The 15,353-nt window shown below is 33.3% G+C and overlaps 2 protein-coding genes across 2 annotated transcripts; both read right to left on the reverse strand.

Annotated features, from left to right (window-relative positions):
- Nucleotides 1-4,271: 4,271 nt before the first annotated feature.
- LOC18104402 (protein NRT1/ PTR FAMILY 5.10) lies at nucleotides 4,272-6,795 on the reverse strand. Its single transcript, XM_024593292.2, has 4 exons — nucleotides 6,604-6,795; nucleotides 6,215-6,432; nucleotides 5,450-5,991; nucleotides 4,272-5,223 (listed from the first exon to the last, which is right to left on the reverse strand). The coding sequence occupies exons 1-4, from the start codon at nucleotides 6,707-6,709 to the stop codon at nucleotides 4,407-4,409; spliced, it is 1,683 nt and encodes a 560-aa protein (XP_024449060.2). The 5' UTR covers nucleotides 6,710-6,795; the 3' UTR covers nucleotides 4,272-4,406.
- A 5,353-nt stretch (nucleotides 6,796-12,148) lies between these two features.
- On the reverse strand, nucleotides 12,149-15,002 carry LOC112326053 (protein NRT1/ PTR FAMILY 5.10). Its single transcript, XM_024593291.2, has 4 exons — nucleotides 14,746-15,002; nucleotides 14,457-14,674; nucleotides 13,805-14,355; nucleotides 12,149-12,978 (listed from the first exon to the last, which is right to left on the reverse strand). Exons 1-4 carry the CDS (start codon nucleotides 14,867-14,869, stop codon nucleotides 12,162-12,164), a joined length of 1,710 nt encoding a protein of 569 aa, XP_024449059.1. The 5' UTR covers nucleotides 14,870-15,002; the 3' UTR covers nucleotides 12,149-12,161.
- Nucleotides 15,003-15,353: the final 351 nt, after the last annotated feature.

The following is a 15,353-nucleotide window of genomic DNA, read 5'->3' on the forward strand; positions in this document are numbered from 1 at the left end:
CCACACTTCACGAGGTAGTTTCATGTTACTAAGGTATATAAATATCTCAAATCACTAGATAACACAAAACTAAATAACATACCACAAATAACAATCACAATATACACTCTCATATGCTCTTCATTTTACTTCTCTTTGTTATACATTATTTTTCTTCTACAATTTACTAAAGAATCAGAGAGTTTTCTATTTTGATATGAGATTTATTTATACAAGAGAGCATGGAATGAGCAAGCCTAGAAACCTCGACCTATAAGAAGTCATGGAAAACCCAAATCCAATATAAGGTTTTTACAACTTCATTAGTGATGCCATTTGTGATGAATTGTAGAAATACTAAGAAATAAAAGAGTAACCAAATACACCAACTCCTCTAGATCTTCAAACAAATCACGCATCAAATGAAAGCGCTCACTGGATTTTTCTTAGTTACATAATAATAACTTCACACTTTTCCATCTCATTGGCAGGTGACACTATTAATGGCAGAAAGTTAGGGATGTTAATCCTTAATAATCATGTAAATTAGCCTTCTAAAGTAATATATAATAGAGGTCTTCAAAAGATAAAATACACAAATTTCTTTTAAATCTTTGTCTTTTAAAAAACACCATATGGTTCCATTGTATGTACCATTGAGTGGATAATAATTATTCTAGTTCCATAAAGGAACATGATAAAACAATGTGTAAGAAAGTAAACATGAGAACACTTGTACTTCAACCCTTCAAAAGAGTCGCTCCCCTCCCTTCATAAAGAACGCTTTTAAATTGGATGCTCTAAACATGAACTCTAATGATAAAAACTAGAGCCTCAACGAGTCCTAACCATAAAAGTAGGTACCACCATTGATCTCACTTAGAATCTCAATCGCGTACTTCTCATAAAAAAACAACATAATGTGAGATGAAATTAGTAATAATATAAGCTTTTATAAATAAATATCACTTTTAAGCGAGAGATCCTCCACTTTTTAATAAGGTGTTACACACTTGTCTCTCCAAAGATCACGTGTTCATAAAGGCAAACCTATACAATTACGATGAATTTATAAACCAAAAGGAACATATACATAAATACAAAGTAGCTTAGAGCTTGTAGCACAAAAAAATAGTGATATACGCAAAGTCCTTTCAATAAAATTTCACGAATATGCTCAAATGTGGTACTATAGCATAAAGCCTAACTCCACCCTTGATTTTTATGATATTTGCACCAAACTCATCTCTTGCTTCAAAATGAGCATACCAGTTAAAAGGAGCATAATTGAGCTCTTTTCCATCACACAACAAGTTGATGAGAGCAACATGATATATCTTCAAAGATTTAATGATGAAATGCTCAATATGAAAAGTCTACTTGAACCCGTTGTAACTAGGCATGATTAGTGGAGTCTAAAACTATTCTTTATGAAAAACATTATATACTTTTCCTAACCAAACTCTCCTCAAAATGAAATACGTAATGGAAAACCATTTTTGAGTAAAAAAAGTGAGCATGAATAGACATAAACAACCTTGGTTCCAGTAACAAAGAACAAAATCTCCTAAGTTCCATCAATCTCTTAATAGCCTCGGGCAATCTAAAAGGAACACTAAAGGAACCATTAACGATTGACTAACATTTGGTAAAAAATATCTTCGTTGATTGCGGTCTTATTGGTTCAAAAGTTATTTATGGTTTGAATATTCAGAGAAAAATATTGCATTTTGTTTCCCTTGCTATCTATTTCCAAGTAAACCATTTGGAAAGCCAGGATCATACATATTTACTGTTAAAGGATTCAATTGTTGGAAGAAAGTTAATGATGGGGAATAATGTGTCTTTTTTACTCATATGGGAAAATATCCAAATTCAGCTCATAAATTTGCTACCAAGTGCTTGAAAAAATTGAAAAATCAGTCATGTCATATTGAAAATGTAGTTAAGAGGAAAACTTCTCAAGAAATCTAAATAATCAATTGCGAATTAAAGCCTCAATAAATATTGTTCGTTGGCTCACATTTCAAGCATGTGCTTTTAGAGGGCATGATGAATGATCAAAATAAAAAAAAAACGGGATAATTTTCTTGAAGTGGTGGAACTTTTAGCATCATACAATGAACAAGTAAGTGCTCTTGTTTTGGGTAATACTCCACAAAATGATAAATACACCTCACATCAAATTCAAACATAAATTTTACATGTCTTTGCTAGAAATATTCAGTCTTCAATTTGTCATAAGATTAATGATGCAAAATCTTGTATAATTATTGATTAAGCTCGAGATGAATCCAAAAAAGAGCAAATGACCCTTGTTATTAGGTTTGTTGATAGAAGTGGATTTATACAAGAACAATTTTTAGATATAGTTCATGTCAAAGATACAACTACTTCAACTCTTAAAAAAGAGATTTTCTTTGTTTCATCTCATCACAATCTTGATGTTTAAAATAATAAAGGTCAAGGGTATGATGGTGGTGCTAGTAATATGCGTGGAGAGTGGAATAGTTTGCAAGCTTTATTCATTAATGATTGCTCTTATACATGTTATGCATATTGTTTAGCTCGTCAATTACAATTGGTTCTTATTGCTGCAACTAGAGAAGTATATGATGTTCATACTTTATTTTAGAATTTGATTTTTATTGTCAACATTGTTTGTACTTCTTACAAGTATAATGATGAATTATGAGTTTTTCAAGTAGCTACAATTGAACATTTAATTGATATTGGTGAGATTGAACGAGTAAATGAGCTAATCAAGTAGGTGGTTTACAGCGACCTAAAGATAGCAAATGTAGTTCGCACTTCAAATCAATTTGTAGTTTGATAAAAATAGTTTGGAGCAACTTTCTTGGTTCTCGAAAACATTTCTTCAGATGGATCTACTTCTTCTCAACGTGGTGATGCGGTCTTTTCATTTAAATTGCTAATATCATTTGATTTTACATTCATCTTACATATAATAAAGAATGTTATAAGAACTATTGATGTGGTTTACCAAGCCTTGTAACAAAAATCTCAAGACATTTTAAATGCTATGCATTTGGTAACTACCACAAAGACTTTAATTTAGAAATTAAGAGATGATTGTTGGGAAAATCTTTTAGAAGAAGTGACATCATTTTGTAAGCATCAAGATATTGAAGTTCTTGATATGGATGCTTGTTTTTCTAGTGTGAGAAGATCTCTTTGTAAAAAAAATTCAGTAATAATTGAGCATCATTACCGAGTTGATATATTTATAGTTACCATTGATCAACAATTACTAAAGCTGAATAATAGATTCATTGAGCAGAAGACCAAACTTCTTAAGTTGAGCACAACTTTCAATCCTAAAAATAGCTATAAATTATTCAATGTTGAAGATATATACTTGTTTGTTGACAAGTTCTATCCTGAAGATTTTTTTTTACCAAGAAATAATTCATTTGAGATTTCAGGTGCAACATTATAAGCTTGATGTGCCCAATCATCCAAAGTTAAAGAATATGTTATCGCTTGCTGATTTATGTCAAAGATTGGTTGAAACTGAAAAATCAATAATTTATCCATTCATTGACAAGTTGATTCGACTTATTTTGATTCTTTCTATTTCGACACTAAATACTGAACGACCTTTTTCAGTAATGAAAATTGTTAAAATAAGACTTCACAATCAGATGAATGATGATTTTCTTGCAAATTATTTGATTGTCTATATAGAAAAATAAATTATTGAAAGATTCACAATTAATATGATAATTAATGATTTATATTCTATGAAAGAACGACGAGTACAATTAAAATAAATATGCAATAATCTTTCTTTATTATTTTTTACTTTATTTCAAAGTTTATTAAATATAAATAATGCTTCGCTTTAGCTAATGTTTCTTATATACTTTGTATATTTATACTTGATTGGTATAAAGACCAACAGAATTAAAACGATGGAAGCATTATGAAGATGAAATTAATTTCATATCTTTGACTTAATTTGGTATTGCTTTATATCTTTTACCCTATACAAAGATCATTATATGTTTATAGTAAGTTCTATGAATAAAACTAATTCATGCAATCATTTTGGTTTTAGTTTTTCCGAACTCATGTATAGTAGATTAAAATTTGAAAAAAATTTATTTTTTTCTTTTCTTCAAATTAACATTTTTTTGGTGTTTTTAAATCATTTTATGCACTGATATCAAAATTGATTTTTAAAGAATAAAAAATAAATATTATTTTCATATATTTCTAACTAAAAAGTATTTTGAAAAGCTACCGCAACCACACTCCCAAACAAGCTATAGAAAATCAAATTGGTATAATCGATTATCATATTGAAAGTGATTGTAAAGAAATGATTGTACATTTGCTATAGAATTAAAAATTTACAAAACAAATTCACATTTGACATAGAATGAGAGTAAGGAACAGTGCTTTTATACTATGCTTCCCCTCTTATAAATGTAAGATTTTGAAAAATACAAGAAAGCAACCAGCTGAACAACACTTAAGACAGCTAGTATCCAGTAAAAGTAATCAAGGTGAGCCCGATTCAGGTTATTTGCAAACCAGCTATCATCACCATCCTTACCAGTTGTCTTGTCAATTATAGAGATGAGAAAGCCGCTCAGAAAGTGTCCTACGCCAACGACACTGAGGAAGAGAGCAAGACCTACACTCTTTAGTTCACTTGGGACCTGATCATAGAAGAATTCTTGCAGACCAATTATGGTAAACACATCAGCAGCTCCAAGCAAGACAAGTTGAGGAATTAACCACCAACCACTCATTGGAATCGTCACATTTGGCATATCAACTAGTCCGTGTTCCTCAGCAGTTTTAAGCCTCTTCATTTCAACTAGAGCAGAAACTACCATGGCCAGAACAGATAAGAATAACCCAGTTCCAATTCTCTGAAGCATTGTAATGCCAGAATGTTCCCCAGATAATTTCCTTGCTACAGGGACAAAGACACGATCATAGATAGGAACTAAGACAACAATTGCCAAGGGAATTGATAATTGAATTGAAGCCGCAGGAAATTCAAGACGTTCTGAAATTGATCTATTCATTGTTCTTGCTTGCTTAGTAAAGAAAGTTCCCACCTGTGAACCCACAGTAGCAAATATCAAGCAGCTAGTCCATATAGGAACAAGCCTGAGCACTGCCTTAGCTTCTTCAACTTCTTTAGGGGTACAGGCCATCCAGCTATCCTCTGAGCCATTGATTTCAAGCAGAGCTTTATTAAGGAACCTGTCACATTTGCAACTTCTCCAATGTAAGTATTTATCTGCCATCTAAATCGAGCTTTTGGGTTGGATGCTTTAGCAAATTATAATGGTTTTACTAGCATTTCATGGGATACTTCATAGGAATCGCTAATATATCATTCATGAAAATACTTCTTGCCAGTTGAAGCATTAATATTCAATTGTATAAATTTAATTCTGAACAAAGTTTGCAGCATGAGTTCTCTTACTCGAATTGCTCTGACTTTTGGCGAGACACGATGCAGCTAGCATCTTCCTTGAAAGATACTGCAGGAGAGATTCGCCAATTCTTAATAGCTTTAACAAGGACTCGACCAATTCTCAGAAACGGATGTTCCTCCTCCCTTCTGATACTATACCTATACGTCTTGGTTCCAAGTAAGAAAATTACAAGGGAAACAGCCATAATAACACATGGGATTCCAAATCCGAAACCCCAATTAAGGTTGTCTTGGATATAGTTTAAGAACGGCAGGATCACTATTAGGCCAGCATTCATACCAAAATTCCACCAATTGAAGAATGAACTTCTGGATTTGCGCTCCTCAGGGTCTTGCCCATCAAACTGGTCAGCTCCGAAGGCCTGAACACAAGGCCTGAACCCACCCTGTCCAAATGCTACTAGATAGAGAGCAAAGAAGAACAATATGAGACTTGGATCAGGAGAGCACAACTGGATAGTATCGGCACTTTGGCAGTCATGAGCACGGACAGAAGGAAGCACGGCTGATAGAGTCAACAAGCTGAGTCCCTGCGAATTGAGATTAAATTCCATACACTTAACTAGCTAGTTGCATAAATATCATAATTTTTAACCCAAGTCTGAAAATACAACACCTCAAACAGTTGTTGGATGGCAACCTTATATATCAGGTTGAATATAATTTTATTAACTCTGAGAAATTCATTTCCCTTGAATTTGATTCTTTCAAGCTCAAATACGATCATATATATCAGAAAAGCTAGGGATATACCAAGATATAGATAGATGCTGCAACAATAATGGTTCTGTATCTGCCAAGGAACGAATCAGCTACAAAGGCACCTAACAAAGGCAGCAACCACGCTGTTCCCGACCACAAGTTCAAATTCTCCGCTGCCGTAACCGTTGACTGCCCTAAAGGCCCTGTCAAATACGTTATCAAGTTCCCTGATATCCCAAAATAAGCAGACCTCTCTGCAACTTCAACACCTGCATCATTTTCTTTAGCAAATCAACCAGAAGATTTTCTTTTTGAATCAGTACCACTCAAGACCCATCAGTAGATTGTCCGAAGTCAGGTACTAATTAACAATCTTAATTGACTGATTTAGTCAATAACACCAATAAACACTGGCATAATAATACTCCTATATTAATTACCTATAATTAAAAATGCGCATTTCCATCCACCAGAATTGGAGAAGCCTTTGTAGTCAACTGAGCTATCGACGGCATAGGGCAAGAGTAGTGGAGTTTCGGTGGCCATTTCTAGCAGCCTCAGACTCTGCGAACAATGGTTTCTGTCTGTGCTTCTCCATCTCCGTCTCAATCATATATAGATACACAGGTAGATCGCTTTCCTTGTTCTGTTGCGCTTATAATATCTGCTTTGAATAAATTATAATTTAGTCCCTGATATTTTTACATGTTGGTCCTTTTAGTTTTCTGTTCATATATAAGTCCCTTGACCAAAGGTGATGATGGTTTATTAATTTTTTAAATTTAAGATTCCCCGATTTCATAGGATTTTTTTTTAAATCCTGCTCGTAGGTGGGATTGAAAGAGAGTAAAACTAATTATTTTAATAAATATTTCAAGAATTAAATAATAATTAAGTTGATGTCGACATTCTATCAGCTATTTGTGAGAGTCCGCTAACAATACTGTGTAGGAAAACAAGCTGACAGGATATGTTTGATAAATTAACCTACGAAATTACATGAATAAACTATAGCCATCATAGTATGTTTTAATTTATGTAACAATATAGTAAATAATCTAATGATAAGAGTTTGAGATCAGGAAGTTTATTTTTCTTGTGGTTTCAAGTTTGAATAATGTGGTTGCTAATATGATAATCACTAGAAACTTACATAGTTGTTAACTTCAGGGCTTGTGGGATTAATCGAGATGCATGCAAGTTAGTCCGGACATCCATATTAATTAAAAAAAAATTATGACGAAAAAATGTTATCCAAGACAATTATAGTCGCAGGGAACAAATGCCACCATGTATAGGTAAGCTTCCAAAGTCAAAGATAAATTGAGACGATTGAAGACATTATAACAATAACATTAATAAATTAAACCAAAATCAAAGGGTGAGGAACATGATGTCCAATATTGTATTTCTAAACTCAGTGACTGGATTATAATAATAATAATTATGATTATGCCTCTCATGACAAAAACTTTTGATTCGGTTGGTGGGGTAAGAAGATCTTTTATAATTTTTTGAACAATAAAATTATAAAATTACTCTTAGAGCCAAACAGTTTAGAGTTATTTTGGTTTTTTTATTTTTAAATACATAATGAATTTACTAGATTGCTCTTAAGTAAAAAATACTTTAACTTTGGTCCATATCATTTTTGTTATTTCACTTTTTTTTTGTTATTATTAGGTGGGTTAAGGGGTATATTTGCACTTTACTATATAATAAATATTATTAAAAAAATCATTGGCTAACATATTCATTGCTCGTATCAGTTTGTGAATGTTGGTCATAGTCTTTGGACAATGCGTGTTGTGTTGCTCGGTAGCCAAACAATGGCTTTATAATAGGCATCCGAATTGTCTCAGCGGCTTCTTCATCCCTAACTTACGCATGTTAGCAATGAACGTTCAATTGGGCACCGACGACCCTTTATTTTTTTTTCTTTTTTTCTCTCTACTTGATTTCTGCGTCTAGCCCTTCACATTTTCAAAGCAACCCGTCAATTTATTTTTTCTTCATATTTGGTCCCTATTCTTTTTTTTCTTAACTCTTTTGTGAAGTTTTGATTTTTTTTTTCAATTTCATACTTCAATCTCAATTTGTCACGTGTTGTTTTTTCTATATTGGTCCTCATTATTTTGATTTATGATTTCTTTTCTTCACCTTTTTGTGCAATTTTTAGTGGCTTTAAATTTCATCCCTCAATTCAGATTTATGGTATATTTTCTTTTCAATTTGGTCCTCATTCTTTTGATTTTTAATTTCTTTTCTTAACCCTTTTGTACTATTTTTATTGGTTTTCAATTCCATCCCTCAATTCAAATTTATGATATATTATTTTCACATCCCTATGATCAAGTTGTAAACTATTAATATGACTTGCCAACAAGAACAGGATGTGATAAATGACCCAAATGGAATTAACCCATCTATATGCAAACCAAAATGTACATTCCATAGCTCCATTGAAAATTAAGGATGCACCCTATTAAATTACTTACAAACTTCATCATCAGAAGGGTGCACCATCACTCCATCCATTGCATCATGTGAATAAAACAATGTCATATGTTCAGCAGTCTTTTAAGACATTAATAAGTTTTTGCAACCAAGGGGTGATTAAAAAGCATCTCAGTTTTTTATATGTAACAAGTGTCTTTCCTCTACTAGTATTAAGTTTATACCGAGCATGCCAATAAGTTATGCTCTCAGTTATATTTGCGTCTTCATAATAGTACAACATGTAAAAGTTTGTGCACATATCAATTTTTTGGTATCTTAAACCAAGGGGTTTCATAATAGATTTTATAGTATGGAAGTTCTATTTCAACCTATTTCTTTTAGATAAAATATTTTTTGCCCATTTGATGATGCTATCATAACCGAACTCACTCAACCTATAATCTGACTTAATGGTAAACACTCATGGAATAGCTAAAAATTTATTGTGATTAGTGCACTCATCCCATAATAGTTCATCAAAATCTTTCAAAAGTTAAAACAACCTAATTTCATCTACATTTGGTTCTTTATTTACATGTGAACTTTCACTTGAATAACCATGATTCATTCATGTTGCATCTATCACCATACTCCTATAACGATTACTATTATCATTTATAACTCCATATATGTTGCTAGAACAAGATGTTGAGCTAACAATTATTTTTAACATAGTCTTGTAAGGAACATAAGGTTCTCCTTGTGCAAACCAATACAAATATTTCTTTTACAAACCTTTTTCAGAAGATGCAACATCACAACATTTAATTTTTTAACGCGTATTTTTTGTTTGTAAAACCATCAGGTTTTTTTTAACATACAGAAAAGAAATTATTGATGAACGTTTTTTGTCCGTGAATCAGTCAGTAAAATTCACACTGATGGAATAGTAGAGTAAATACCGACAGAATATTTTATCGGTAAAACTATTAAATGTAGTAGTGTATATTCCCACCAAATCTAGAGTTCAAGTTCATTTTGTTGAGAGATTATTAAGTCCATCTACTTTGGTTCAAAAACTTTGTTTAGAAGTGTTTCTAAACCAAGGTGGTGTTACTGAAATCTTAAGAGGTTTATTACAAACAACATTTGCACTAAAAATTGAGCAATAAAATTTTAAAGACAAAATTCATCATTTATAACAACAAAAACTTTACTACGTAAAGTACTTCAACTAGTACATTTCTTTATTTTAATTTAAACATAGATATATTGTTTAATTGGCATGTGTGCTAGGATTGTCTTGATATGAATAACAAGTTGATTTATACTTAATATGCATATTAAAATCTTTAAATATATACAGGGGTTTCACATAAATGATTTTGTTGTGCTCATTTTTTACTTACAGCATAGTTATTAAACCCGGACTGGCCCAGTGGGTCGACCCAGGACCCGGTCGACCCGGTAGCTAGACCAGTCTGGGTTTGCCAAAAGACCAGCCAATGCAACGACTCGGCCAAACCCGATCGACCCATGACCCGGGCGAGACCCGATGTTCTTTTTTTCAAATGTGGTTTTTCTCCTATACCCTTTTTTTTCATATTTTTTTAGTTGGTTATTAACACTTTTTAAAGCTCACTATATAAATATTTGAAAAGTATTTTATTTTTTCAATGTGGGATTTGAAACCATTTAGTATATATACTCTATGTTTTTAAGAAAAAAATTATGTTTTTTCAATGTGGGATTTGAAACTCTTTAGTATATATATTCTATGTTAAAAAAAAAGAGGTTATTTTCTCAATGTGGGATTTGAAACCCTTTCGTATATATACTTTATGTTCACAAGAAAAAAGTTATGTTTTTTTAATGGGGGATAAAAAAACTTTTTTGTTTAAATACTTCAACTTAAAAGGATAACATAATATCTTTTCAATGTGGGATTTGAAACCTTTTAGCATATATACTCTATGTTCACAAAAACAAAGTTGTGTTTTTTCAATGTGGGATTTGAAACCCATTAGTATATGTACTCAATGGTGGAGGCAGGGGGGCTGGCAAGGGCCCCGGCCCCTGCAAGGAAATTTTTCCCAGCCCCTCCCTTGTATAAAATAATTAAAATTTTACTGTTAATAGACATGCAAGATTATCCAAGAAATTTTACTGTTTAACTCCCCCCCCCCCCCATTATTTTTTCTTGCTCCACCCCTGTATATACTCTTATGTTCCCAAACAAAATTATTTTTTTAATGAGAGATTTGAAGCTATTTCGTATATATACTCTATGTTCACAAGAAAAAAGTTATGTTTTTTCAATGTGGGATAAAAAAACTTTTTGATTTAAATGCTTCAATTTAAAAGGATAACATAATATCTTTTTAATGTGGGATTTGAAGCCCTTTAGTATATATACTCTATATTCACAAGAAAAAAGTTATGTTTTTTCAATGTGGGATAAAAAAACGTTTTTAGTTTAAATCTTCAACTTAAAAGTATAACATAGTATCTTTTCAATGTGGGATAAAAAAAATTTTAAAATATTCTTTTAAACTTTATTATTTACAACATATATAACTTATATTCATATGAATTTTTTTTTAATTTTTTTATATAAAATATTAAAACTTTAAATATTTTTTAAAAAAAATTTTCGGGTTGATCCATGAAACCCAGGACCCAGCCCCCAGCCCCCAGCCCCCGGGCCGGGTCAGATAACTATGAGTTCCAGTATTCTTTTACTTGAATTGGTCACAACCCATTCATGGGCCAAGGTTTTATGATCACCTTGTCTGTCTGTTCCTCGTTGCTGCAACGAAAACCTGACCAATTCTCTCAAAGGGGCTATTTACTTCCTTGGTTTAATAACATTAGTCTTAGTTTGCGAAGTACTTCTAGCATTACTTTCCATGGCAATTTAATTTTTTTTTCCTAAAATTCCTTTCATTTCTTTTCAAAATTTTCAACATCACCTCCTGCAAACAAACGAACAAAAAATGCACATGAAAAGCGCAATTTAGACAATTAATTAAACAGTTATCAATCAATTTTTGTTAAAGGAATAGCTTATGATTTTCAAAACTAAAGAAACTAATTTACAAAATCATCAAAACCACATGAATAAAGTTATAATTTGCTCTTCATAGTTCATACAAAAGGGTCTTTGGTATAATAAAAAGATTCATAACAGTTAACCATATCGCTGTGTCTCTGCTGAAAAAATAAATTACTAGTTATAAAGCTCATAGTTTCTGATATCTGTTCATAATGCATGGATGGAAGTCATCTTTTCGGCTGTGATGTGCGTTTCAATGTATGATGTTTTTTGCCTTTATGAATACGACTGCAATCCCTTCTGGCATAAACAAGATTGAAAGGCAGCTCATGATTTTACAAAGCGGACGATGGTTTGTTTTCATTCATAAAGATATGGAAAGAAATGCAGGTTTTTTCTGTTCTTTTTGCAGGTAAGAATCGTTAGCTGAAACATTGTCACCTGTTGCATCACTTGAAATGAGTGATCGTCTTAGGAAGAATTTTGCAAAATACGAGTGAAAATTTATCTAGTGCCTTCCCTGTTATATATGTAAGACTTTGAAAAGTACAGGAAAGCAACTAACTGTACAACACTTAGCCCAGCCAGTAGCCAATAAAAGTAATCAAGATGAGCCCGATTCAGGTTATCAGCAAACCAGCTGCCATGACCATCCCCACCAGTTGCTTTTTCAATGCCAGAGATAAGAAAACTGCTTAGAAAGCTTCCTACACCAAAGATACTAAGGTAGAGTGAAAGACCAACACTCCTCAATTCACTTGGGACCTGATCGTAGAAAAATTCTTGGAGACCAACCATGGCGAAAACATCTGCAGCTCCATACACGATATATTGTGGAACTAACCAGCAAACGCTCATTGGAATTGTTGTATTTGGCAGATCAACTAGTCCATATTCACGAGCAGTTTTCAGTCTCTTCATCTCAACAACAGCAGAAAGAACCATAGACAGAGCAGATAAAAATATCCCAGTTCCAATTCTCTGAAGCATTGTAATGCCTGAAGGTTTCCTGGTTATAGCTCTTGCCGTAGGAACAAGGACTCGGTCATAGAATGGAATGAGAAAAACAATGGAAAGGGAAATGAGGGATTGAAGTGATGCCGCAGGAACATCAAGACCTGGTGAAATCGATCTATCCATGGTTGCTCCTTGCTTAGTAAAGAAAGTCGAGGACTGTGCAAAAACAATACCATATATCAAGCATGTAGTCCATATGGGAACAAGCCTAAGTACTGCCTTAGCTTCTTCAACTTCACCAATGCTACAAACTTTCCCGTCTTCCTTTGAGCCATTTGGGGTAAGCAGGGCTTTGTTGAGAAACCTGATTAACACATCAGAAGATCCGAAATTGGTGGATCAGCACAACTCATTTTATGCACTGATATAAGAGCTTTTTCTTCAGAACCATGATAAAATGTTCTGTTCTGTTGTTGTGCGAGCAGATGTGAACCAACACCCTTTTGATGACAATAAAGCATCTAGTAATCCTATTTAATGAACTAGCTGTTTCCCTTACAAGTCACAACATAAGATATTCTAAAATTGAAGAAAGTTCTCTCACAAACTCCTGGATTTCACAGTTCAAGCGACTGGCAGGAGGGCACAAGTCAACAAATAATCTTCTTTGTTGAATGCCATAGGAAACACGAATCAAACACAACTAAGATGCTTTGTACATCACGTCGGTGACAAGAGTCTCACATCGTGATTTAGTACAGTTTAAGTATCAATCGGCAACCTAGCTATTGCTTTTGAGTTGTGTTCTTTATCAAACCTCACCGGAGATTGTAGGTACAAACATGGGTGAGCCTACTGTATACCTCTATGTTTAGCCCCAGCCCCCAAGTTTTAAAAAATGTCATATACATCCTATTTTGACTCTCTCTGTATCTATAGCTCTTAGGTGTCCCCAGAAAAAAAAAATTACCACAGGGGATACAAATTTTCTCATGACAGCTTAAAAAAGTTGTAACAGAGCTCAATATTTTAATGTTTATGATATTCAAGATTTTGATAATCCTAAATGATTGAAGCTTAGAGAAGGTTTTTGATGATTCTAAATCTTCTTGGCATATTGAAACTGTATATCACTTCTATTGTTCTAGCTGTGAAAACGTAAAAAAAACTTGGAAAATGGTTTCTCTTACTTGAATTGCTCGGAACATTGGTGAGGTACGATGCCAAGAGCTTCTTCTTCCCTGCAATCTATGGCAGAAGAATTAGTTCGCCAATTCCTTACAGCTTCAACAAATACCTGGCCAATTCTCAGAAATGCACTTCTCTCTGCCGTTTTGATACCATACCTATATGTCTTAGTTCCAAGTAAGAAGACAATAAGTGCACCAACCATTATAATACATGGGATTCCAAATCCAAGTCCCCAATTAAGGTTGTCTTGGATGTAGTTCAAGATTAACAGCGCTACCACCATCCCTGAATTCATAGAAAAATACCACCAATTGAAGAATGAGCTTTTGGCTTTGCTTTCCTCGGGATGTTGCCCATCAAACTGATCAGCTCCAAAAGCCTGAACACACGGCTTGTGACCTCCTTGACCAATTGCTACGATATAGAGAGAAAAGAAGAATAAAATTACTTGTCGGGGATCAGGAGAGCACAAGCTGATAGCATCAGCAGTTTGGCAGCCAGAATCTCTAGAAGAAGGAAGCACTGCTGACAGAGTCAACAAGCTCAGTCCCTGTGGTTAAGTCAGAGAGAATCAAACTCCATCTTATGACCCAAGGGCCTGAAATGAATCAACAATATGTATAGGGACAGAACGAGAGTTTGTATTATTACCAAAATGTAAATACAGGAAGCAACAACAATAGTCCTGTATCTACCAAGGAAAGAATCAGCAATAAATGCACCCAACAGAGGAAGTAACATCGTCGTTCCTGACCAGACATTTACATTCTCTGCAGCAGTAGCAGTTGACTGGCCAAGCGCTCCCGTCAAATAAGTTATTAAGTTGGAAGATATCCCATAATACGCTGACCTCTCTGCAACTTCCACACCTGCAAACAGCTTCTGTGTCAATGTTTTGTTGTGTTAATGTTTACAAGAGCAGTTAAATTTTTGTTACTACCTATTATGAAAAAAGCCGATCGCCATCCACCAGAGATGGACCTGTAAACAGGGCGGCCATTGTAGTCAACGCAGCCATCAACAGCTTCGTGTAAGAGGGGAGTTTGTGTGTCAGAACTGGGCATGATTGTTATTACACTACAGCTATCCAGATCCAGCTATAGCACTCGAGATAGAGAGAGCGACGATCGTGTTTCACCATCAACGAGCTGTCAATTATAGGTGGAGTGAAATCGAACTCTTGCGTGTTTCTGACCACTACATTTCATTTATTAAGGTTTATCATCATTAACATTATTCATTTAAATAGTAATTTGCTTTTCTTCCTTTTTTTTTAATTAATTTTTTTTAAATTTCATTAATTAATATTAAATTTATTTTTTATTGAGTTATTATACTATTATAACTGAATTTAATTATAATGTCAAATTTTTTGTTGAAAATCCAGAGTTCTTTTATATCACTCCAAAGAATTTAGGTACAATCTACAATGAAAGGACGTAAGAGAAAGTAGTGTGCGCTAAATGTACTAATTGATTATGATAATAATAATTATTAATATAATTATTGTTGGATCTTAATCCTTTTAGGAAGGTTCTCTCTATCACG

This window comes from Populus trichocarpa, chromosome 13 (genome assembly GCF_000002775.5).
Source record: "Populus trichocarpa isolate Nisqually-1 chromosome 13, P.trichocarpa_v4.1, whole genome shotgun sequence".
NCBI lineage: Eukaryota > Viridiplantae > Streptophyta > Magnoliopsida > Malpighiales > Salicaceae > Populus > Populus trichocarpa.